This window comes from Podarcis filfolensis, assembly GCF_964270895.1.
Source record: "Podarcis filfolensis genome assembly, chromosome: 10".
Taxonomy (NCBI): Eukaryota; Metazoa; Chordata; class Lepidosauria; order Squamata; family Lacertidae; genus Podarcis; species Podarcis filfolensis.
In genome coordinates, this window is record NC_139612.1 from 52,499,463 (window position 1) to 52,525,414 (window position 25,952).

The window sequence follows — 25,952 nt, forward strand, 5'->3', positions numbered from 1 at the left end:
ACTTGCTCCCAAAGCAGCCCAGGGCAGTTAAAAACTTTCTTAAAAGTGTTAAAAACAGCCATATGTGTCAGCCAATGGTTTCAGGCTTGCCAGGGACAGTATCTTTCAGTCGTTAAATGCCTGTGTGAACAGGAATGTTTTTAAATTAATCCTGGAAGTCAATGAGAGAGACTGATGCACCTTACCAAGGAGGGCATACCACAAACAGGGAACCAAGACTGAGAAGGTCCTCTCACAGGTCCTGCCAACCTAGTGGCAGCAACACCACCAAGCCCTCATCTGCCTGAGATAGGATGACCCAGCAGACATTGTGCACTTAGACTTTCAAACAGTTCCCTCACTAATGATTCATAAGTAAACTTAGCAGTCCTGGGATCAGTAACTATCAAAAGAATGGGAAGCAGACAGTAGGACTAAGTGAACAGTTCTCACACTGAAGGGCTATAAATAGTGGAATACAGGTATTGAGACCTGTGTTGTTCACCAGCAACTAGTAGTCAAGAGCATTCTGTCTCGAATCCTGGAAGTAGTAGACAATTACCATGACTAGCAGTCTTTTCCTCCATAAATCTGTATAAACGCCTCTTAGTCATCCATGTTCATAGGAGTCAACTCCTAGGGGACTGAGGTCCCTAGGGCCCTCCAATAAAATGTTTGAGGGGGCTACTTTCCTAAGTTGATGGGCATTACCATTCAAAAGATGTGTGTATGCCACATCTTGTGATCATGTGGGGTGGGACTTACCTGTCCCCCCATATTTTATTCAAGTTGGCATCTCTGTTATATTGATGCCCAACTCTAAACCTTGTGGGAGCAAATTCCATAGTTTTACTGTGTACTGTGTAACTAAATACTTCATTTTGTCCGTCCTAAAGTACTTCTTTTGAATGACCCCAGGTTCTAGTATTATCAGAATGAGAGAAAAACATATCCATCTATTTCCCCCCACAAAGCACATAATTTTATACAGTTCTATCATGGCGTATAAACGTTTCTTGCCTTTCTTCAAAAGTGAAACTCATAGGGGGGTTTCCAACCTAGCCTGTATGATAATTTTGATTTCCCTTCTCTGCACTTTTCACAGTTCTACAATAGCCTTTTTGATGTTGCACAACTAGAACTACACACAATATGCCAAGTGTGGTCACACCATAGATTTCTGTTAAGTCACAATAGGCGTAATATTACAGACTTGTAGAATGTCACAATGGGCATAATGACATTGGCAGTTTTATTTTCAATCCCTTTTCTAATGGTTCATAATCCTTTTGGATTTGAGGTATCCACATGCAAATTACATCTTTCCCAAATAAAAAGAAACCCCCAACATTGAACCATAATTATTTTCTGTATGCAGCGTTTTAGATGGAACATGCATTACAAATGCTTCCTGCTGCTTTGTATTATTGGATGGATAAAACTATTAAGGCACACACTCACAATTCAAGTATGTCAGCATCATCAGCCAGAGAGGATGGGGCACAGAAGAAAATGGAAAGAAAAAGAAATTCACTTCACTAAAGGTGAAGTTATGCTTTACATAACCATCAAATGTAAATGAGCTATCAAGCTTTCTGGCATCTGGTCATTCAGTTTTCATTCTGCACAATTATGGACAAATAAATGGGATTGGTTGATTTCCATTAATGCTCCCCTAATTTATGTACATTCCTGGAGGTAAAATTCCATTCTGACCCAACACTCATAACAACTCAGATCATTTTTTAAGCTACAACAACATTAAATAGGAGTTTAATTCCATCACCGATCGCTCCTGGGGATTTAATATTTCTTAATAAATTAGACAAGCATTCTCAACTCATCAGCATTCAGATCTTAGAAGTAGAATGTGCATAATTTAGCAGTTGGTTTTTTAGGTTATAGAGTAACTTTCTTTTCTTACTCTTGCATACTCTCTCACACACATGAATGGAGGAATGTGTTATCATTCGTTTAAAAAAAAGAAAAAAGAATGAGTCAACTCAAGAGAAGACACCTGTTTTTCTTAAGTCTCAAATGCCCACGAGTATGTTTGCCAGGAAAGGAGCTACTTGTAATGATTTTTTACTCCATCTTTTCCTGATACCTATAAGATGACATCTTAAAATAAGAGGAATTGATGGTAATACACAAAACAGACTGCACTGCCACAGCTGAAGAGCACTCTTCCTCCCCAAGGAACTGGATGATTAATGGGGCTGTGGTGGTGATGGGGGGCGGAATTAGAGGGACTTTCTCTTACATGAAGAATAATATTCAAAGTAAGCAGTCACCTTGTACAACATGCTCCTTGCTTTCCAATGTTTATGCCAGTTAGTGTTGCGCAATCCTACTGAGTTCTCTTGCCAGAGAATGATTGGTTCTTTAATGCTATACCATTTAAGTAAAAATGCTTGGTTCTGGCTGGCAGATTAATTTGCTCACTAACTCATTTGGGTATCAACAATGTCACACTACATCTACATGACTTGGAAAACTGAAGAACCATGACTACTACAAAAATCTGAAAACAGGACATTAGTATTTATCATACTAAAATGGGTGACTCAAAAGTTGTTCTGTACCATCAGGAAAGTTTAAAATTTTAATTCATGTAGCCTAAGATTCCCTTGACAACCAAACATGTCTGGAAAAAAAGGCATTTGCTCATTTAAAAAAGGAGGGAATACAATATCCCAGTTTATAAAATATATATTTTCCTAAACATCTAAGATAATTGTACTGCTATTGAAGAAAACTAAGTACCATTGAAAACAGTGAGATATACTTCTGCAGAAATATGCATAGAATCAGTCTACTAATGTGGATTTAGCAATATTCTCCCTGTCTCAATTTCTTTGATAATGAGCATACATTTTATTGAAAGCAGCATTACCAGTTTCACAGGCGCCTCTTGTTTCCTAGCTCTGAGGAACGGGAGGGAATGTATTTGGATAGTACTGGAAAGAGAAAATACTACAGCAAGTGTACAACTGTGCAAGGTGAAGAGAAGGTGATACTAGGAATATCTGTCAGTCAAAAACGATCTTTTGAGGCTTCTATTCATCTCAACAGACAGAATATACTTCCCTACTGCCGATAAGACTAGAGGGTTACTAGGGCTAGATATTTTTCTTCTCCTGTTCCAGCTGTCTTCACCTTGAAATGTAAACTTTCCAAGTGATGCAGACAAATATTTAAATGCTGCTATCCAGTGATCTCACTAGGAAAGGAGAGATCAGCATTTATTTATCCTGTAAAAGGATTATTTTGTTTTTAAGTCACAGAACTTCTTACTGATACCAGCAGCTCTGAAGTGTACTTCCTCTGCACAAATAGAGAAATCAAAGTGCCTTAGTCTTTATTTTGCTTTCTGACAGCATTGACAGCAAAATGATTTCCATTGGCAGTGCTTGTTTTCAGTATGTGCGTGTGGGCACATAGGATTCATGTGCAATAGCATCTTTCACCTGTGGAATTATTCTTCCAAAGTCTATTTACGCTGCAGTCTCTCTTGATAAATGCAAGCTTTCTCCGTCAGCATATTTGCTCGGCAAAGCTTAGCATCTGTAGTTGCCAGCTTCTGAGTGTAAAGTGCCTTGAGAGACTGCATGAAAGGCACCAAATACATGCAAATTGTTGTGGGTAGTTCCTTGACAGCAGTGTCTCTGCAACTATCACTTCCATTTTCTCTAATGCTCAGAGAAAGCAGCGTCTGGGGCTAAGGGGATTGATTCCATAAAAACAGTTTAAAATATAAAGTATTTGATTACGTGAGCAGATGCACCAAAATAAATCCTTCTGCCTCTCGCAAGTTGTCTGGAAACTCTGTGGATGGGAAAGAACTCTTCTTTAAGGGATTTACTCTGGGAATCAATACCTGTGTTGTACTCAGGACTGACGCCACCCTCAGGAAGAATAAGGCCACTGATGCTGGGCATATGGTGGGTAGCAGACCCTCCCTGTCATTCCTCATGAGCCACCCAGCCAATCCTTTCTCTCAGAGGACAGAGCTGTGTGGACCACACAGCCTGGTTTGTGCACATTAAGATAGCTTGTGGCCCTCAGGTGTTGTGAAAGCTACCATTTTAGTACCAGGATGTCTCTCTGACACGGGGCAGAGAGGAAAGAGTCAGCAGCAATGTTGCCACACACTCTCCTCAGCTGGGCTGCAGTGCACATGGAGGCAGCTTTCTTGTGCCCGGCCACAGCTCCACCCCCAAGTTAGGCCTATCCCAGGGGTGCAGCAGGCTCCCTCCCACCTGCCCATGTGTGCAGGAGCATACGCTCTGCTGCTCCTGTTTTGCACTCTCTTTGTGGGTTTTTTTGGGGGGCGGGGTTGCCTGGATGTAACGTCTTCTTGAATACTGATAATGCTTCTTGCTTGCTTGGATGAAGGACAGAGAAGTGTGTGTGCACATGAAGAAGAAACTATAGACTACTGCATGGGTAGGCAAACTAAGGCCCAGGGGCCGGATCCGGCCCAATCGCCTTCTAAATCCGGCCCACGAACAGCCCGGGAATCAGCATATTTTTACATGAGTAGAATGTGCCCTTTTATTTAAAATGCATCTCTGGGTTATTTGTGGGGCATAGGAATTCGTTGTTGTTTTTTCTTCAAAATACAGTCCGGCCCTCCACAAGGTCCGAGGGACAGGGGACCAGCCCCCTGCTGAAAAAGTTTGCTGGACTACTGTATAAAGGTAAAATTCACATGTTTTCTCCTAGCCCTGCCCATCATTGGTATGCGGCCCCCTGAAGGCTGCCAGAAGAGTGTGTGGCCCTTGGGCTCAAAATGATTCCCCATCCCTACTCTAGACTGCACACTCTTGAAAGGCTTATAAAAGACCAGTAGACTAATTAATATGCCCAACTTACTGATACGTCTTGCAAGTACAACTGCTACCTTTGCCGTGCATATTGCGTTGCATTCCATTCAAGTGCCATTTGAGTTTTGGTACTTTGATATTTTCAATAAGCAATGCTATTTACTAAGAATCAGTAAACCTTTGCAAATCTGACCACTGTCTCCGATGTCACTGATTTGCCCTTTTAATTATTCATGCCATATCCGAATCTTCAGAACCAAGGAGCTCATATTTATTACAAATAGATCCACACTGCAGTGGGGAAGATGTGAGGGAGAAAAGATGGGAGAGGGCAGGGATTATAGGTGAAGGGGAGGGACCAGAACAGGTCTAACAAGACACACTCAAAGCTGATGTGGGAGGGTTCTGAGGCTTCCTTGGCTATCACTGATTACGTATTTACTCAAATTCCATTAAATGTAATACAGAATTCTATATTGAGATAATGGAGAGATTCCTATACAGCTACTGACAGTCCAGAGAGAAACAAGCATGGAGTACCCTGCTTTAGTGATTGCCAGAACAATAGGAACATAGGAAGCTGGCTGAGACTAAGAATATTAGTACATCCCTCTTGAGTTTAAGACAGGCGTCCTTCCCAGCTCTTCCTAGATCCAATGCAAGGTGGATGCTACAGTCTTCCCTAATGACAATGAATGCTACTAAAAGGTAAAGGTAAAGGTACCCCTGCCCGTACGGGCCGGTCGTGTCCGACTCTAGGGTTGTGCGCCCATCTCACTTAAGAGGCCGGGAGCCAGCGCTGTCTGGAGACACTTCCGGGTCACATGGCCAGCGTGACGAAGCTGCTCTGGCGAGCCAGCACCAGCGCAGCACACGGAAACGCCGTTTAGCTTCCCGCTATAAAGCGGTCCCTATTTATCTACTTGCACTTAGGGGTGCTTTCGAACTGCTAGATGGGCAGGAGCTGGGACCGAAAGACGGAAGCTCACCCCGCCGCGGGGATTCGAACCGCCGACCATGCGATCGGCAAGCCCTAGGCACTGAGGTTTTACCCACAGCGCTTGTAAATATTTCTGGAACACACTCAAACAGGGTGGAAAGGGTGAAATGGCTGCTGAGTGATACTGATGACTTCGTAACATAAAATAGCACTATATGCGTTGGCAGCTGAGAAGATCAGGAGAAAAGAACTAGATAAAATAGCGGTCAGTTGCAAAGGTGATTCGGACATTTAAGCTGGCACATTCTACCTGAGAATCCCTTGCTATTATATTCGTATGCAACAAATAATTTGTGATCTTGGTTTATGGTATCTGCAGTGCCTGATGTTTTTATTGCTTTTCTCTATATGTTTTTGTTGCTTTTCTTTTTGTTCCCATTGTGAATGATGCCATGGCCTTTGGCTAGTGCAATAAAGTTTATGATGATGATGATGGTGATGATGAGTGGGGAGGTATGTAAAAAAATAAATGCAAAGAAATAGGAATATACCAGTCCTGGTCTGACAGGTGGCTTTGAGCAGCATTTGATTTTTGACGTGAATCTTTGCATTATATTAAATGTCACACTGGTGAGTAATTCCTGTTTTAGATAACCTGCTTCAGTTGACTCTGTCAAGTACATTCTGCTCTCTTTGGCTGAAGAGATCCCTACCCCCACCCCTTATATATGAAACCAGAAAAATCAAGCAAGGGGCCTACTTACATGTTTTGAAAAGAATTCGTCCACTTCTCGGAGCAGCTTTTCCTGGCACTCAGGATGGGTGGCCAACAGGTAAGTGGCAAAGGAGAGGGCGCTGTTGGTGGTTTCATAGCCAGCAATCAGGAATAAGGAGGCCTGGCCAGCTATTTCATCATCACTCAACGCTTTTGGAGTTTGCTTCTGAGGCCGGGCTTTGCTGGCAGATGTCTCATTTTCCTGAATGCAAACATTGGCTTGGCTGACCGTGTCAAAATGTTCCACGGTGATGTCATTAGCAGAGCTTCGGGCATCAAGCATCAGCTGGAGGAAATCCCTGCGTCTCTGCAAAATGCACAGTGAAAACATTAAGTCAGTGAACAAGCATGTGGACGTACATTCACGCTAATATAGCTATATGATATCTCTTTTCTCCAAGGGGCGAGCCTTGTTTTTGGCGTTGCCTAACAATTACTCATACTGCATTATAAAGGCTGGATGGTGTGATTCTTTTCCTTTTAGCTTCTTTTTTAAAGTAGCCCGAAATTGGGAACAAAGGATGAGTTAGGAGAGGGGCTGCTCAATTCTTCTCCTTCCTTCTTCTTGTCCTACCGTCTTTCCCTGAAAGTAAGACATCCCCCGAAAATAAGACCTACTTCCAGTTTTGCCTCTCGCTGTAATATAAGGCATCCCCCCAAAAATAAGACCTCCCCGATAATAAGGCCTCCCCTGAACATAAGTCCTCCCCAGAATATAAGCCCCCCGAAGCTAATGTAAGGTGTCTGACTCCTCTGGACCATAGTGACGGGCGCCGCCACACAGCTCACTGATTGGCCACAGTGCAGCCAGAGCTGTTCAGGCAGTGCGAGGTCTATTTAAATCAGAGAGCCCGCGCTGCCGCCAGGACAACCTGCCGCCTGCTGCTTGCTCTGCCCCGACGGAGTCTGGCTGACTCACAGTTAGACAATAAATGTGTACCGTATTCTTCTTCATGGAAAAATAAGACATCCCCTGAAAATAAGACCTAGCGCATCTTTGGGAGCAAAAATTAATATAAGACACTGTCTTGTTTTGGGGAAAACAGGGTATCACATCACCCTCTCCCCAGTTCTTTCCCCCCTGCTGGGACCTCAGATCTTTTCTCCCACAGGAAAAGAGAAAAGCAGTGGAGTGGGGTGGTTTTAAGAAGACACATGGAAGGAAGGGAAAGGATTAGGCAGCCCCTCTCCTCAGTGGCTCTTTACCCGATTTCAGTCTCCAGTGGCAACTGTTCCTTGGGAAAAAAAGCCAGGGGAAAGAATCATGTAACTGCCTGACGTGTAGCTTGGTGTTCAGTGGAGTCTTTGCTTTGCACTGATGACAGGGAACAATAAAGGGGGTGTTGCGGTAGATTTTTTTTGGAAGAGGAGAATAGAGCTAGGGATGTCAGTAAATTCAGATTTTGTGTAACTGCATTTAAGAGCAATCACGATCACTGCCAAATAATCACTGCATCAGTTGATTTGGGGTAGCCACTTACAATCAAATTAATTACTTGAAAATCAAATTTAATCAATTTTCAACAATTTATTCCATTCGATCAACTTAACTTCATTTTTTAAAAAAACCCAGTCCTGATCTGAATCGCAATAAGTGCAAAGCAGATTAGAACACGAGGAGAAAAAGCACACTAAAGGGTGCAGAAGTAACCCTTTGTTAGCTCTTTCTGCTGTGAAGCCCTAGGGCCCACAGAACTACCAACATTCATCCCAAGTCTGGAATGGAAATCAATCCAGAAAATACTATCAGTATTCGTCGTTGTTGTTGTTGTTGTTGTTGTTGTTGTTGTTGTTGTTGTTGTTGTTGTTGTTGTTGTTGTTGTTTTCAGTCCATAAATGATAAGTGGTGATTCCACCCCCATCCCAAATTTGCATTGTGTTTTTTTTTTGTATTGAAATGAATTACCTTTGAACTAAAATGAATGGTGTGGAATCATAAATAATTATGGAACAGTGCTGCATATGACTAACACAGGTCAGAATGGAAATCAATGCCTTTTTATAGCCCTAGATAGAGCTGACTTAAGGGAACATGAAATTATAATTTAAAAAGTGACTCATGGTTTTTTGTTTTTGTTTTACTAGGTAGGCATGTTACGCATCGTGCCAATATTAGTGGATGGGACAGGACAAAAAGCGAAACCCTTGTCTCATTACAGAGATTTTTAGCCTATGTGCAAGACAATCCTGGGCACATTCCTCATGTAACATTGCCTAAAATGTTGGCTATAATCTAAACAGCTTGGGTATTCCCCTTGGGTGCTTTTAAGATTCCTGTGCCATGTCACAAGCTACTTTTGACTGTCCTCTCAGTTTCAAAAGAGGTTTGCATCTGGAATTTGGGGCAGGGGGCTGTCTAAACCCCACTTGGGCACATGGAACTACTTCCACAGGTCCTTTGATCCAGGTCATTGCTTCAAATATGTCACATTCCGCCTATATCCTATGCTTACTGAGAATCTGTCACCTCATATTTCCACCACCAGAGTGTAAGCGCAACACACTATTGTGCTCTCATGCTGTAGAGTTCTGAAAGCATGAAGAGTAAGCCCTTGAAAATAGTGACTTTTGGCAGGGGTCTATTTAACGCCACTCCATTAAAGCTGGTTTGGGCATGCTGTCTATTTTGCAATCCATTGTTAAATGCATTATGGCATTGCATTTATTTTCAGTTCCTCAAACACCAGCATAATCTGTCAGAGCAAAAAAAAGGGGGGGGTGCAGAAGCGGTTGCAGAGCTTGACTTTTGAGATGCTGCAGACTGGGAAGGAAAAGCAAGGCTGGAATGCTTTTCAAAAATAATTTAATCTGCTTTACTTTTTTTTAAGATCAAGGGAGAGCTTTTAAATTATATTCTTGGAGCCATGATGGGAAATAAAATTGAGGGAGAGGAGCAGGCACAGGAAAAGGGCAAATGAGATAAGGGCACAAAAGGAATCATTCATTATATATGTCAAAGGACTTTTATCAGATCACTGACATGGGAATGCTGAGAAACAAAGAAGCAGAAATACTTAACATACTGTGCTTTGGCTTTTGCAGTCAGCTAAGTGCTATGACCCGGTAAGAAGAAAAGGACATCCAAAAAGTGTACTGAGGTTCAACAAAACCAACTGTGGGCTTTAAATCTAAATTGTGGGGAATCAATTGGCTTGGCCATCCCCGAGCCCTGTAAAATCTTTCACCAAATGAACTACATTCTCTAGAAGCGTCCTGTGTGGGTATTACATTGTGATGAAGTAAGCCAATGACATTTTACTGTATCCTTCACCGGCTGGAGAATGTTCTATCACTGTAGGAGCAATATTGAGTATTACGGTACATTTTTGCAGCTGTTTCTCTTTTTTAAAAAAAGAAATAAAGAGAGGATGTGATCAACTACCGTATTTTTCGCCCTATAGGACGCACCGTCCCATAAGGCGCACCTAGTTTTTTGGGGGGAAATAAAGGGGAAAAAATTATTTTCCCCCCAGGTGCGGGGCTGGGGTGGGGGAAGCCCGAGCTTCCCCCGACCCCAGCCCCCAGAACAGGCAACTCTCCTCAAGCCGCGGGAGCCCAGCGCTGGGCTCCCGCGCCTTGCGGAGAGCCGCGCGAAGTCTGGGCGCGCTGAGCTCAGCACACCCAGCCTTCTGCATGCAGGCAACTCTCTGCAAGCCGCAGGAGCCCAGCGCTGGGCTCCCGCGCCTTGCGGAGAGCCGCGCAAAGCCTGGAGAGCGAGAGAGGTCGGTGCGCACCGACCCCTCTCGCTCTCCAGGCTTCAGCAAATGCCTGCATTCGCCCCATAGGACGCACACACATTTCCCCTTCATTTTTGGAGGGGGAAAAGTGCGTCCTATGGGGCAAAAAATACGGTAATTAGATATTTTGCTTAATCTCCATTGCAGTGTTCAAAACCACTACAGGTGGGGTTGTGTGGCAACAACTGTAAATGGTTTAGCTCAGAAGATATCTCAACTTTGTATCTGCCTAGGAAGCCCCTTCCCTCCTCTCTTCTCACTGTGATTAAAAATGGGGAGCCTTTAATTTACCATAGTTCCCCATAACATCTGAACCAGTAAACTGTGGCTGAAGATCCTGGCTTGTTCTGAATTGGTAGCCATAGTTTCCTGGTTTGAACAAAATGGAAAACTATGTTAGTTGAAGACTTGTGGGTTTAATTGTGATTTGCCAAAAAGGGGCGGGGGGATAGAAGGTGATGCATGCATAGACAGAAGGTTTGTTCATATCTTAGATTATGAAGGCAAGATACGATTGTCTGAATGAGCTGAGTATCAAATAACTTTATAATCTGTTGACTAGGGGGCTCAGACTAGCTTCTTCTTCTTTGGTGATGACTCGCAGCCGAGTAAGATTGTCTTCAATGAACACAAGCATAGGACTAGATAGGGCATATTTCAAATGCACTTTGTCCTAGCAAATTGTCAAAAAGTATATGGTAGCCCAAGATGCAACTCAGAGAGGTTATTCCACAGGCTGGGAGCCACCACAGAGGAGGCTCTCTCATGTACCACTGTCCCTCAAACCATGGAAGGTGGTATCACTACTAACAGGGCCTCAATTGCTGATCTTAGCAACCAGGCAGCTAAATGTGTGAGGAGGCACTTCAGATATTAGACTTGCATCACTTGGGCATTAAAATCTGAATTATACAAATTCATATTTATATAGCCCAGTAATCCTGTAAACTCATCCTTACTAACTCAGAGACTGAAATGTCCAAACATTTTGGCTTCTCTTAAGACTGGGCTGTAAAGTGCATGTTATTAGAATACCTTTCTAAGGCTAGAGACAAAGAACCACTTCTTTCAGAGCATTGAATGTGGATTGACAGAGGCATGATCGCTCACATATGAACTTTCATCTCACTATTATCATTGTTAACCAGGTTCTTGTAATGCCTTAAAAACATGCAAAACCTGTTTAAACAGAGGTGACAGTGGAGCAAAAGAAATGCACCATGGGAAACAATATCATGCTCTTTAAAACTATCATTCTAGCCTTAGGGCACAATTCAGGCAAAATTAAATGAAATCAATTGAATATAAGCACTCTAACTGGTGTGCTAATGTTCCATTGATTTCAATAGGGCTTAAGTGCACTTAGCTTTTTCTGAACCCTGCTTTTAATAGTTTGTTCAGAAGCTGTTTGAAGCCCTTGAAATAAATCCCTGAAGACTTGGGAAGTGTGTCAGTGGAAGGAAGGAAGACCTACATTTTTGTAGGGTAATTATGCGGGGGGGGGGAATACTTCCTGGATTAATTCTCATGAGCAATGCTTCAGGTTTTAAAACCTTCCAAAAGTTCAAACAACAGGAGAGGACAGCACAGAACAGGGAGCAATGTTAAGACCAGTCTTCTTAAATGAAAAGGATGATAATGATCAGGCTATATGAGGAGCGCCCAAACCAGGGGTCAGCAAACTTTTTCAGCAGGTGGCCAGTCCACTGCCCCTCAAACCTTGTGGGGGGTCGGATTATATTTTTTTGGGGGGGATGAACAAATTCCTATGCCCCACAAATAACCCAGAGATGCATTTTAAATAAAAGCATACATTCTACTCATGTAAAAACACACTGATTCCCGGACCATCTGCGGGCCGGAATTAGAAGGCGATTGGGCCGGATCCGGCCCCCGGGCCTTAGTTTGCCTACCCATGGCCCAAACCAACCACAGACCCCTGCTGTGGTCTGATACCCACATTACACAATCTCAGAGTTAGCACATCATCTGTAAACTCATAAATGACCATATTCTGTGACTGTAAAAGAAGGAAAGGAAAGAGAAGAAGCACTATTACGTGTGAGGTGGCTGAAAGAGGTGGGGGTTTTTTTGTTTATTTTCAGCACTGGGAGACATTTTACAATGAAGTCTGAGTAATAATGAAATATTGGCGTGAGAGGAATGAAGATGGATTATTGGCAGGTGTACAAACCTACAAAAACCAATTCAATAAGTATATCAAGCAATCAGATTCAACTGTCTCTCAGGCTCAAAAGGCTGCATTAGGATGAAATTGATAACTCCTCACATAAGGCATTTTGAGTACTTTGAAGAAAAGGTGGGATGCAAATGAGACAGACAGTCAGGCAGGGAGACATCATATCTGGCACCTGGCTCGGCCTTCCCAAATGTTTCCCTCATTGCAAACAGGCACCTGCACTTCATCCTCTCCTCAGCTTTGCTTAGCTGCAGAATAATTGAGTTGCAGGAAAATGCTACACCAGCAGCAAACTGAAAGACGCATCAGCAAGATGGACACTTGCTTTATATTATATATTCTTCTTCCATTTTTTAAAAACGTATTTTTATTTTTTGCACAACAAAGCATCTATCAGAAAACCAAATGGTGATGCTGTCAGAGTAGCTGTGTGAAAGACTCCTTGCCTGATGAAGTATTGCAAATGGATAGAAGCCTGACTTTGTGGATGCTGTAGGTAAGAGACTCTTCTAGTCTGTCCAAGACAGACGCCTTCCATTATAGGTTGTGACACGGGTGCTGTGAGCCATGCCTTTTCCAGTTCGTTAAGCCTTCTTAAACACTGCCTGGTCATTCAGGGAAGCAATTTTGCATGGAAGTAGCAAGCTTTGTGTCACACATTGGAAGAATGAATACAAGCCATACAGTGCAAGACATATTCAACTACATTAATAATCCTTCTTTAAATCCTCATTTCTAAGCTTCACAACCATCCAATATAGTGTACGAATATGAAACCTGAGCACGTAATGCAACCCAATTCTTCTCTCCAAGGTCAAACATATTGAGTGTCAGTCTCAATTTCTTTCCTGAAACTGAATTCTGATATCTATCTTTAATTGAAAGTACTGAACACACTTTTAACAAATGACTCCCCAACTTCCAGGCCCTAGTGTCCATTTTTGGTACAGTATCAGCTGAAGCATTCAGGAAAATGACTGAGAAATATATGATTAATGAGACATCACTGCTGGGACTATACTGAAAATGTATCTGTGGCAGGTCACAATGATTAAATTATTCAGGATAAAGGGTTCTTTTTTGTTGTTGCTTGAAGCAACAAACCAGGACAAAGAACAATCACTGAATTCAACAAAGGTTAAGTGTCTTGCTTATTTCTTAGTGGTTTCAATGCAATTTAAGCATTCACAGCTGTGACTATAATTTATGTGGTTAGATTTTATTTTTTTCTTTTGCTTTGGTCAAGGGAAAGTCAGGTTCAAATCCTGGTTCAATTGTGAGGTGAGGCTCACTCAATAAGTCACTATCACTATCCCCTCAGCCTAATCCATTTCACTGTAAAGACATAGTTGTGCACTGAGCTTCTTAGCAGAAGGGCTGGGGTTATAAATATAAAATATAAATATAAAAATATTTAAAAATCAGAAGGATATATACAAACAGTGCTTGAAGTGGGGAATGGGAGGGGGGCAAACCAGAATAGGAAATCAGGATCTGATCCAAAGACTGCACATATGTTTTCACAGAAGGCAGAGAAAACAGTGCTCACTTCATAACCAAAATATCTACATGCACTCTTGTTCTCATGTACATCTGCATGCACCCTAATTCTGTCTTTCAAACATTTAATCTTCCTCTCTGCCTCTTTCAAGTACAGACACTGAAAGCTTCTACTGTGCTTGAACTGACAGACTCTAGAATTGCACATAACTGAGGTTGAGGGCAGCATTTTCTCAGCTCTGGAATTTACTCCCTAGACTTCAAGTTTATTAAACTCCAGGCCATGTTTCAGTATCTTGTGTTAGCTCAGGCTCTTTCTGAAATGCTTGTTTGGGGATTTGGCTTGGCGTTCAAGTTGCTTTGTTTGCTAACATCAACAGCTGGCTGATGTTTGGTGGCCAAGCCAAATCCCCAAACAAGCAATACTGAAAACAGGATGAGGCTTACGCGACGGGGTGAGCTCCCGTTGCTCGGTCCCTGCTCCTGCCCACCTAGCAGTTTGAAAGCACATCAAAGTGCAAGTAGATAAATAGGTACCGCTCCGGCAGGAAGGTAAACGGCATTTCCGTGCACTGCTCTGGTTTGCCAGAAGCGGCTTAGTCATGCTGGCCACATGACCCGGAAGCTGTACACTGGCTCCCTCAGCCAATAAAGCGAGATGAGCACCACAACCCCAGAGTTGGTCACGACTGGACCTAATGGTCAGGGGTCCCTTTACCTTTTTATATTATTTGCAGTACTTTGATGCAGAAAACTGAGCAGGTTCATTTGTTAAATCAAAGGAATCTTGCAACACCTATTATCTCATCAGCTGCATTGTGGTGGGGGGGATACACTGGAGTGGGGGACATTAGACAAAGGTACATAGGCATGCACCAAAAACCTTTAAAATACAGAAGAATTGATGCTTTTGAATTATGGTGCTGGAGGAGACTCTTGAGAGTCCCATGGACTGCAAGAAGATCAAACCTATCCATTCTGAAGGAAATCAGCCCTGAGTACTCACTGGAACGACAGATCCTGATTGAGGGCACAAGGAGAAGGGGATGCCAGAGGACGAGATGGTTGGACAGTGTTCTCTAAGCTACTAACATGAATCTGACCAAACTGCGGGAGGCAGTGGAAGACAGGAGTGCCTGGCGTGCTCTGGTCCATGGGGTGATAAAGAGTCAGACACGACTAAACAACAACAATGTATGCATGGAGAAACATGGATTCTTTAGACCAGGCATGTCCGAAGTCCGTTTCAGGGGCCTAATCCGGCCCACTGATCGGTTTAATCTGGCCCCTGTGGCAGTTTATTTCCTGGGGTAAAACTCTAAAAAACCCTCAACAACTTCAATTCTAAAAGAAGCTCAACAACTTCAACCCTAAAAAAAGGTCAACAATTTTGGTTGGCTCTTCGGTCGGCCCACACAGCCCTTCATTTCATCAAATCTGGCCCTCTTTGAAAAAAGTTTGGACACCGCTGCTTTAGATGGTATGACTACTCCTAAAAACCCCCACCCTGGACCAACTGGCCGGTGATAGTGACTGATAATTTGCTACTACAATGGTACCTTGGTTCTCAAACACCTTGGTATACTAAAACGTCTTGGTTCCAAAGCACTAAAAACCCAGAAGTAAGTGTTCCTGTTTTCGAATGTTTTTCAGAAGCTGAACATCTGATGCGGCTGTTGGCTATTCTTTCTGGCGTGTCTGCACCAAGCAAAAGCTGCACCTTGGTTTTTGAACATTTTGGAAGTCAAACGGACTTCCAGAACAGATTAAGTTGGGCACTTTTGTTTTTGCTATTTATTTTGCGTTTTTGTTTTTGAGGCTTTTTCGGTTAATTTGTTTTTGTGACTGTGTGGAACCCAGTTCAGCTAATGATTGATTGACTGATTGTGTGACTGCAGACTGTGGTTTCATTGTTAACACAGTTTGTTATCCGTTGCATTTTATAGTCTTATTTTATTTAACTGTGCACCGCTTGGTGTTTTCATAACTTTTTGTTGCAAAACTCTTAAATAAATCTGCAAATAAACAAACAAAACAAAAACACAATCCCTAAACCAAGGAGACTAGTAACTGCACAATCTTTAGAAGACATCCCTGTATAGGGAAGTTTTTTAAAAAAATGTTTAATGTTTTTTATTATTTTATATGTGTTGGAAACTGCCCAGAGTGACTGGGGAAACCCAATTAGATGGGCATGGTATAAAGATTGAGATTATTATTAGTATTATTGGTGGTATTATTATTATTATGGAATAGGACTTCCCTTTTTTCACTGGAGAAATGTTGGAGGGTATGTTGCTGTGGAAGGAAAAGTTGAATCTGTGGAGGACTGAACAGTCCCCAAAACCTGGACTGGAAACTGACACAAAACCTAGCACAACAGGGCTTTCGAAAGAGGCTTACAAACACTGCAGTATTTATTAAGATATTAATAAAGGTTTGCAGCACAAAACCAATTACTCACATTTCTATTTTAATTAAAATCACAGAACATTCTCTGGACTCTGTCTCTTTAATAGACTAGTGGAGGTTGGCTTTTAATTGACACATTTTTCATTCAGGTGACACACTTTCCAAGGGAGCATACTGGGAGGAAAAATAAGAGGATACATAAATTATTAGTCTTTTAAATCCAGTTATAACCGGGGGGGGGGGGGGGACGACACAGCTTCCCTGTCTGGATTTAAAAAGTAGCTGAAATATTTAGGATTGCAGCCCAAGCACATGCCTTTAAATGAGGAGTGCCTGAGGAATTTGACTTCTGTGAAGTCCAATGTGAAAGGACTTGATCCACGGCTCTAAAGTGCAGACAGGAATGAAATTATCCTTCAGACTGCACTTCTCCAAATTTTGCAATAGTTTTTGCCTCAAAATATAGCAAAATGTGTTTTGAAATGCCTATTCAGGACAGGAGTGGGAATCCATTTTCAGCCCACAGGCTATCTTTCCTGGCCATTGGTGAGCAGGCCCAGAGGCAAAGATGGGCAGAGCAACTATATAAATTTTACTTTTGTGCAGCAGGCTAGTGGTTTCACCCATTCACACACCTCTCTCTATCCTCTAGCCAAACAAGCAAAGAAGCATAAGCCTGAGAAGCCAAACGCCCAGGCTGAGAAGCAGGGGCACTGACAGTGTGTGGCGTGAGGAGAATTCTGGGAGCCAGATAGAGGCAGTACATCTTTAGAAATTCCTATATACTGAGCTATATATTTTTGTGTTGCTTTTTAATTTTTTTTATAAAATGGCAGATTATTGTGGGAACAGGATGGGGGGGAAAGAACTTATGAAGACTGAAACTTGTCCATTCCTCCCTTATACAGTGGTACCTCGGGTTAAGAACTTAATTCATTCTGGAGGTCCGTTCTTAACCTGAAACTGTTCTCTTTTTTTTAATAATAATTTTTATTAAGTTTTCCATTTTAACAATCCAATCAAATCACATTAAATATTCCAAATTATGCAAATACACATCATAAAGTCCAAATATTTTGCCAAATTATAAATTTTTGTTGGGGCTTCCCATGCTTCAAGTTCAGTGGGGTCCAATCATCTTATGTTTCTACTGCTTTGAGTGTCCAATAGTTCCTTCTTTAAATGTGGCTGCTGTTATCCTTCTTAACCTGAAACTGTTCTTAACCTGAGGTACCACTTTAGCTAATGGGGCCTCCCACTGCCGCCACCGCACGATTTCTGATCTCATCCTGAAGCAAAGTTCTTAACCCGAGGTACTATTTCTGGATTAGCGGAGTCTGTAACCTGAAGCGTCTGTAACCCAAGGTACTACTTTTTAATACAGCATGAGGCAAGGCAACTGCCTTTTTGCTTCACGTTCCTGAAGGGGTTGCATCCTCCATGCCATTTCCCTGCCTGCTGTAAAAAGGAAGACTAAACGTGTGCCACACAGTAGGGCAGGAGAGGAGATGCATAAACAAGGGTCAAGGAAAAGCCACTTCATAAGTCCCAAGCCCAAAGTGTAGTTAAGTGTAAGACACATTCCATTATGTGATTTGTAGGCGTCTTGCTTCCTGCAAACGCTTATGTTACAATAAGCTGCTGAAATTCTGAGGGGGTCTTAGCAGTTTTTTGAGCTCCCCTTAAGTCTTCTTCCTCTGATGGAGAGTCACAGCAAAAGAGCCAATTAATCCAAGTTCTGGCCTATGTGTTTTGGTGATTCTGCAAAGGAAGAAGATTCATACCTCCATTTTAGCCCCCTTAAAAAAAAACCAACCCCACTCAGATGGAAATGACATTGCGGTCAATTTTCCTCGAGGGCTGATTCAAGAACAATGAATTATTAATCCACATGACAGTTTTCATGATAGGAAGCAGCGGAAAAAACTGAGGAGGAATTGTGTGTTTTAGAAATTCCCTGTTTGGGCAGGTTTACGTTTAGTTGTAGCTTTTATGAAACTCATTTAAAATTTATTACAACCCACATCTGACAATCCTTTTTATTTATCTGCCTTCAGGATTAACCAAACGTGTAAAAAAAACCACACACACAAAAACACCCACCTTTAAAATGAAGCCCAAAGTGCTTTGTACTATTATTGTTGTTGTGGAATATCATTTCTGCTTGAATTATTTTCTTTTTTAAAAATCACTGGACAATCTTATGGCAATGGGTAGATAAGGATTCTTATAAAGAAATAAATCAGGGTGCAACACATCTGAACACAAAGTGGAAGACTACGTATTAAAACAGCCACCCACTCATCTAAACAATCAGTAAGAACGCATGTAGAATTTTGCTTTGTTCAAGGTGAAACTCAACAGTGTACCGAGGTAAACAAAAACAACAGAAATACAAAGCATTTATCTTGAACCCTACTTATCAGTTCAAGAGCCATCTGCATTAGTGCAAAGAGCTTTGAAACACAAAAAGGAGGCTCTCCATGTTGCCAGTCTCCTTGTACAATTCTGATGAGGTATATAGGGCATTTCTGAAGCATGGACCTAAAACATCCCAGTAGGAGAAGACATCTATAGTTCTGCCGGTGTCAGAAAATTTAAACGGTGGCAGAAAGAATATACGCAATTGAGAGCAAATGGAATGGGATAAGAGCAAATGACCTCACAGAGCTCAATCTAAATTACAAAACTATCAACAGTTGAAAGAAATCAATATTTTAGTGTGATGGCACCTACATTTTGGATCTCACTATCTACTGTTGTATTCCCTTTGGTTCCTGCCTCAAACATTTTTGTTTAGGCAAGCCCAGCCAGATACATAGATGTTAACATGTTTTAATCTCTTTTTCTACTGTTAATTTTAATTATTTTTTAAAAAATTGACAATTTTGATATTTCTTGTAAACTACTTAGAGGCTTACTAAAATTAAGCAGTACATAGATTTTGTTAATTAATTAAATGTTTCTAAAACTTCCCATAATTATTTTTACCTTCCCACTGTAAAATTATTTTCTAGCATACAAGGAAGGCTTTATTTAATATAAATATTTAAAATAAACATCATTTTTCCCACTTAGGCTATTTGATTTTTTTTTTTTTTACCTGCAGCAACTTCACCACTGATCCAAATTTAGTTATTTCCATGCTTTCACAATATTTACAATATTTCCACAAGATTATATTTAGTATGTGCTCAGTTTGTAAGATATTTGTTAATTAATATTCTTTATTTCTGCAGGTCTGGAATTTGGAAACTTGCATCAGATCATGAAAGGGCAGCAGTAAGAACTGAAGTGAATCAATTAAGCTTGTTTCTATGAAGCCTGCATTGGAATCTGACGGGTAATCGGAGCACTTACATACAAATTTAGTTAGCAGATTTGAAGGGCTCTTGTTTTCTTTTATTTGCTAACTTACAAAACAGGAAATACAATGTGGTCTACAAGGATATTTTAACAAGTGCTATTACAATCAGAGGCTAAGACCTTATTCACATTTTTGCCAAGGAAGCATGGGTCCTAGAGGTTTTCTGCTAGAAGGCACAGGTCTGAGCAGTTTTTCATCTGCCCCACAGTTTTATCCAGGAAAACCCACTGTTTACCACTGAATCGGAAGAAACATCAATCCTCAGAAAAACCAACTACAGTGGATGCTCGGGTTGTGAACGTGATCCGTGTGGGATGCATGTTCGCAACCCACAGTGTTCACAACCCGCAGCAGCGCGTCTGTGGATGCGCAGGTTGCGATTCGGCGCTTCTGCGCATGTGCAAAGCGCAATTTAGTCTTCTGAGCATGCGCGACCCCCGAAACCCGGAAGTAACCTGTTCCGGTACTTCCAGGTTTGGGCGGGTTCGTAACCTGAAAAAACGCAACCTGAAGTATCTGTAACCCGAGGTATGGCTGTAATGTTTGTTGCAATTCAGTGGTAAACAGTGGGTTTTCCAGAAGGAAAGTAGTGGGAAATTATCTCACAATGGAAAAATGAAACCTAGAACTGGCCAACCAAAAATTGTTGTCATGAGGGCCTCCTCCTCCAGGAGGAAGGGCGTTGGCCTTGGGCTTGTGCTAAGTCTCAAAACACAGCATGAGGTTACTGGAAAATCTGTTCTTCTTTCCAGCTCTAAGCTTGGACCAGGGGTGGGGTGGGAGTGGGGAGTAGCAGAAAACAAGCTCAGAGCTGGAGGTGCAAACCTAATGGGCACTGCCAACCCCCGAGTGCCCCTTGGGCATAGAGGCAAGCCCACAGCCCTGTCTCATGTCTCCATTTCCAAGTTGAGGAGAGGATGCAGTCATGTAGATTTGATTTGGTGTGTAGCTTCAGCCTTAGACTCTTTTCACTTTCCAATGCTTGGCTTCCCTCTCACCATAGCAAGGAGAGCAAGACTACTGAACCCTTAATATGCACAAATGGTGTTGTACGTATTTATGGTTCATTTCAGCTGGGGATGGAGATGAAGGAGATTAAGCTAAAGGCTTCATGGAAGAAATGAGGTTTGAGCTGTGGCCTGAAGGATGTGACGCCATGCAGAAGTTCAGGGAGGTTGTTCCAGCACCAAAGGTATGATGAAGGATGAAAGTGACAAAAGGGAAAGAGATATCTATAATAAGGGAGCACATAGAGAGAAGAGGCAAAAGAAAGAAAGAGAAAGAGAGCAAAAAATAAAATAACATTACAAATGTTTTTTAAAAAACCCAGACTGGAAGAAATGTCATGCTTTTAAATGGATAAAATTATTGGGTTGGAAATTTTTGCAAGTTCTAAGTGCAATTTTCAATACTAGTTTTAATAAGAACATATGAGTCACCAGAAAAGTGAACTTTCTGTACCTTTTTCACAGCTCCAGTCGCAATGTACATCAAGAAGTGCAAAAACACGTAGAAGTCAAGAGCAAAATAATCAGCCAAATTGTTGAACACATTAAAGCAGACAGAGTTTGCAATTTGGACTTAGGCCTTTCCTGCGTTTGATATCATCTCTACAGTTAGCAGAGACACTATAATTCTGAAGTATGCTGGATGCTGGGAGTGGAAAATTAGGCAAAGGCTACTGCCATTGTGCCTTGCTTATGGGCTTTCTAGAGTAGGCATGTCCAAATCCCAAGAGACTGCAATCTACTCCCAGTATAAAAAAAACTGGCAGTGATCTACCCATTGTCATTGGATGGTTGAGCTTTTTTTGGGGGGGGGGGTTGCCCAGAGTTGGTGAGCTTTTTTTAGCAAAATCAAAGTCAACCGGTTGAACACATCTATTCTAAAAAAAATTTTTTTAAAAAGGTAAAGGACCCCTGACAGTTAAGTCCAATCACGGACGACTCTGGGGTTGCAGCGCCCATCTCGCTTTACTGGCCGAGGGAGCCGCCGTTTGTCCACAGAGTTTTTCCAGGTCATGTGGCCAGTATGACTAAGCCGCTTCTGGCAAAACCAGAGCAGTGCACGGAAACAGCATTTACCTTCCCACCTATTTATCTACTTGCACTTTGACGTGCTTTTGAACTGCTAGGTTGGCAGGAGCAAGGACCGAGCAACGGGAGCTCACCCCGTCGCGGGGATTCGAACCGCCAACCTTCCGATCGGCAAGCCCTAGGCTCTGTGGTTTAGACCACAGCACCACGCGCGTTCCATGTCTATCCTAGAGGCAACAAATTAATCACTGTAGGAAGCAGTGGACTAAATGCACACAATTTGGTTGGGTCATGCATGGCTCTTCCTACCATAAAGAAGTCTTACCTCATTTGGGTCTTGCTGGTCTCTCAAAGCAATCATATTCTTAATGGCATTGATAAAAAATCCATTCACTTCATCTCGTTTCTTATTTGGCAAAATCTGAAGCAGGGGGACCATTACGAACGGAAATGCAACTTTAAGAGAGTTTCAGAAAAAACAAACCATCATTAGCTATTAATGCAAATATCCACAACCCCTAAGTATATGGATTTCCTTTCCTTTTAGAGTACTGCTTTCTTATGTTGTCATTGTTGACTAGAGGGTCGCATATACTTTCTCAGATTACTCCGATTACTGAGATGAACACATGGTTGTAGGACGCATCTCATACATTTCTCTAATTTACAATATTAGAGCTGGGCAATGGGAGTTGAAGTCCAAAATCATTTGGAGGGCATTAGGTTGGGGAAGGCTGTTCTACAGAGAAATAGGATTCAATGTGTGTTCAGGGTTCTGCAACATTGCAATGTATGCCATAGCACACTTAATTCATTATGAGGCCTTTAAAAACACACATACACTTCACAAACCAACCTGCAAGGTAAGACAGCTCTGAGAATGTGACTGGAAGGTTACATTAATTCAATTTCCATCATCCCTTTTCATTCTGGAAAGCAGGGTGCCTCATTTAATGCCCTATTAAAGCTTATATATACTTCTCCAAAGAGACTAACTGCAGCAACTGTATTTACAGACTCTTGAGACAATCACAAGGTTTGTCTCGGGGCTGCAGGAAAGTTTTGTGTAAATGTACCCTTTAACTAAGTGAACCATTAAATAGAAGGTCACTAAATGTTTCTGGTGTGTTTTTTTTCAAATGAGGAATTTGCCCCGAAGTATTTTTCCCTTCATAGGAACTACCTTGCTGCATAATATTCATAAAGCTGTGTGCATGGCACAAATCTGAGACTTGATCAATTGATTCCTATAGTAAACCGCTAACTGCCTTAAACTGGAGAGCAATAAATTCCAATTCTACACACTGAGTGGCTATTATTATAAACAATTAAACGGACTAACATACAGTGGTACCTCGGGTTACATATGCTTCAGGTTACATACGCTTCAGGTTACAGACTCTGCTAACCCAGAAATATTACCTCAGGTTAAGAACTTTGCTTCAGGATGAGAACAGAAATTGTGCTCCGCAGGTGCAGCGGCAGCAGGAGGCCCCCATTAGCTAAAGTGGTGCTTCAGGTTAAGAACAGTTTCAGGTTAACAACGGACCTCCGGAACGAATTAAGTACTTAACCCGAGGTACCACTGTACTAGATAGGTGTGTCAAATGGAGAGAGAGAAACTCCATCTACACAGAAAGGTGGAGTGCAGCAGAATTATATGACTGTGTGATTGGACGGACCTTGGGTTCATCTTTCTGGATACCCAGAAGCCAAGCAGGGCTGGGTGGAGTTAAAAATTAGACCCTGTAGTTAACCTGTCAGGTAGTGCTTGGTAAGAGTCAGGATTAGTTTTAGAAATGGCTTACCAAGGGATTACCTGGGTGGTTAGGGGTTTGCTAGGCAGGGCAAGTCAGTTTATTTCCTTGAGGGAAAAGAAAAGATCCTACAAGGGGCTGGAAGGGTTTTACTGGTTTAGTAGAACAAATACCCATTTTAGGAGGAATCAGTTTAATCAGAAACAGGTTTAAAGTGGAAGTCTTAAGTAAAGTTATTGATTTAATTCTGTAAAGTGATTGTGACTGAAACAAAGTATTCTGCCTTATCCAAGTATCCATTAAGTTTTAACCCTCATAGATTGCATATAAATAAAATTCTTGTTTTGTTTCCAATGTGCCTCATCATTACTTTGATGTTGTTAAGGGATAAGCAGTAACAGGTTTTGCTTTCATATATTAGTAAATGCTACCACATAAAGAGAGTTTCAGCCCTCTCAAGTGTTACTGACAAGGAGCACCAAAGTTTTTAAAACAACCCAAACCTGGCCACGCTACACTGCTGGTAGTCAGAGTGCATAGGATTGTAGCCCTTGCCTATTGTTGATATCACTGTTATGGTAAGTTACGTCAAAAACAAAAATAATTGCAACTAATCTTCTTGAACTCTACTGCTCTTTACAATTTAAGGGGCGGGGAGGATCCCCACCATAAATGTCTTAAGGAGTAACAAATAAATGATAACATGAATACATTATCTGTTTTAACCATTTTTCTAGTCAATGCTGTGCTTCACGTGCCTACCTGAACGTCAAGATCCTCTTCTGAAGCCCTGCTACAGGTGCCCCCAGTACTGAATGATTGCCACCCTGGAGAACTACCAGAGAAAGGACCTTTTCAATCCCAGCACCTCAGTTGTGGAGCAGGCTTCCCAAGCAAGCTTCTTACGTTTCTGGTGCCTAGTGAATACCTTTTTGTTCACACAGGCCTCTTAAATAACTATGTCATTTTGGCCTCCATTTTTCAATCTGTGCTCAATTTGGGGGTGCAGTGAGTTTTTGTTTTCTTGTGGTACTTATGTAACTTTTAATCTGACAGATTTGTGATTATTCCGCATTTAAATTATTTTTACTTACTTATTGTAAACTGCCCAGAAAACTTAATATGAGGTGACACACAAATGCCATACACAAATAAACATGCTCATTTTTAATCTACTTAGGCTGCAATCCTGTACCCACTAACCTAGGAATGGGCCCTATTGAATTCAATGGGACTTACTTATCCTTTTAGTGCACTTTTCCTACTTCTGATGTATTTTCTAGTCTGTGGGATCCCTGTAGTTTGCACTTTCTTTTCCCTAGCAACCAAGATACTTTCATATGGAAGGTTTGTCTGAAATAAAAGGGTCCCCAGAAGTTATTTTCTGCAAATACTACTAAACTATAAGTGTTAGTGGGTGTTAAAGAATCTTCTCCCTCCCCTCTCTAGAAAAAAAGGCAAATGTGAAAACTTTGCAATGAGGTTTGGGCATATCTCTAGCTCTGCATGACCTAAACCCAGGCACTAATTAAGAATTCACTGTGTGGTTACAGTACACACATCTATTCAGAAGCCTCTTTGTATTTAAAGGGGTTTACTCCCTAGTAAGTGGGTATGGGTTCACAGCCTAATCTTTGGTTTAGGGTTGGCATTGGGGGGGGGGCAGGTTAAGCATTTTCTAGTTGGAAATTTATGGGGGAAGTGTCACCATGACTGTATTATCGAATTTCATGTTATACACTGTTCTCTATGGCACCCACATGCTCTCTCAACAGCTGCATAGTGCCCACTAGTCCAAAAAAGGTGTGTGACACTTAATTCAACTGCATTAATACATTCTCCTTTTACACATGTTTGAAGCCCTTGCATAATCTTTCTTCTTCCCTGTTACATTCTAAACCACTGTCATGGACAACTTTTGGTTTGTAACAAACAATTGTTTAAGGGGAAAAATAGGAACAATTGGACCATGTACACTGTGATGTTATACTTACTGGCTAGGATTAAGATGGGTTTAAATGATGAAAGTTCAAAGAATCTTCTGGTGTTCTTAACAAAAGCATCCTCAGGATTCTTCTGGGAGTCCACATGGGTACCAAAAGCCACACTAGCAACAACATCCAGGGTAAAGCAACTGTAATTCCTGTAAAAGATTTAAGAAGGTTGCTGTTAAACTGCAGTGTTTGTCATCCCACATTTCTGTTTCTGCCTTTGTCGCAAAACTGTCTCCTAGGGTTTATTTTTCTGAGCCTATTTAAGACAATTTGAGTTTTTATATATGCCAAGCCTTTTAAAGATTCATTTCAGGATGATATTTATAAAATGAAAAACTAAGCACATTATCTTCTGAAGTTGATTGTGAATAATATTTATACCTTTCATTTTTACAAATGGTAAAGAAGTTGTCCTTTTAAACTACA

The 25,952-nt window shown here is 41.6% G+C and overlaps 1 protein-coding gene across 3 annotated transcripts in view; it reads right to left on the bottom strand.

Annotated features, from left to right (window-relative positions):
* Window positions 1-25,952, bottom strand: part of TBXAS1 (thromboxane A synthase 1) — a 207,316-nt gene that overhangs the window by 45,756 nt on the left and 135,608 nt on the right. For all 3 annotated transcript variants that reach the window (XM_083574202.1, XM_083574203.1, XM_083574204.1), the window contains exons 8-10: window positions 25,527-25,675; window positions 22,101-22,231; window positions 6,513-6,830 (exon numbers count right to left, since the gene is read on the bottom strand). In XM_083574202.1, the coding sequence (XP_083430328.1) occupies window positions 6,513-6,830; window positions 22,101-22,231; window positions 25,527-25,675 (598 nt within the window). The remainder of the gene's footprint in view (window positions 1-6,512; window positions 6,831-22,100; window positions 22,232-25,526; window positions 25,676-25,952) is intronic.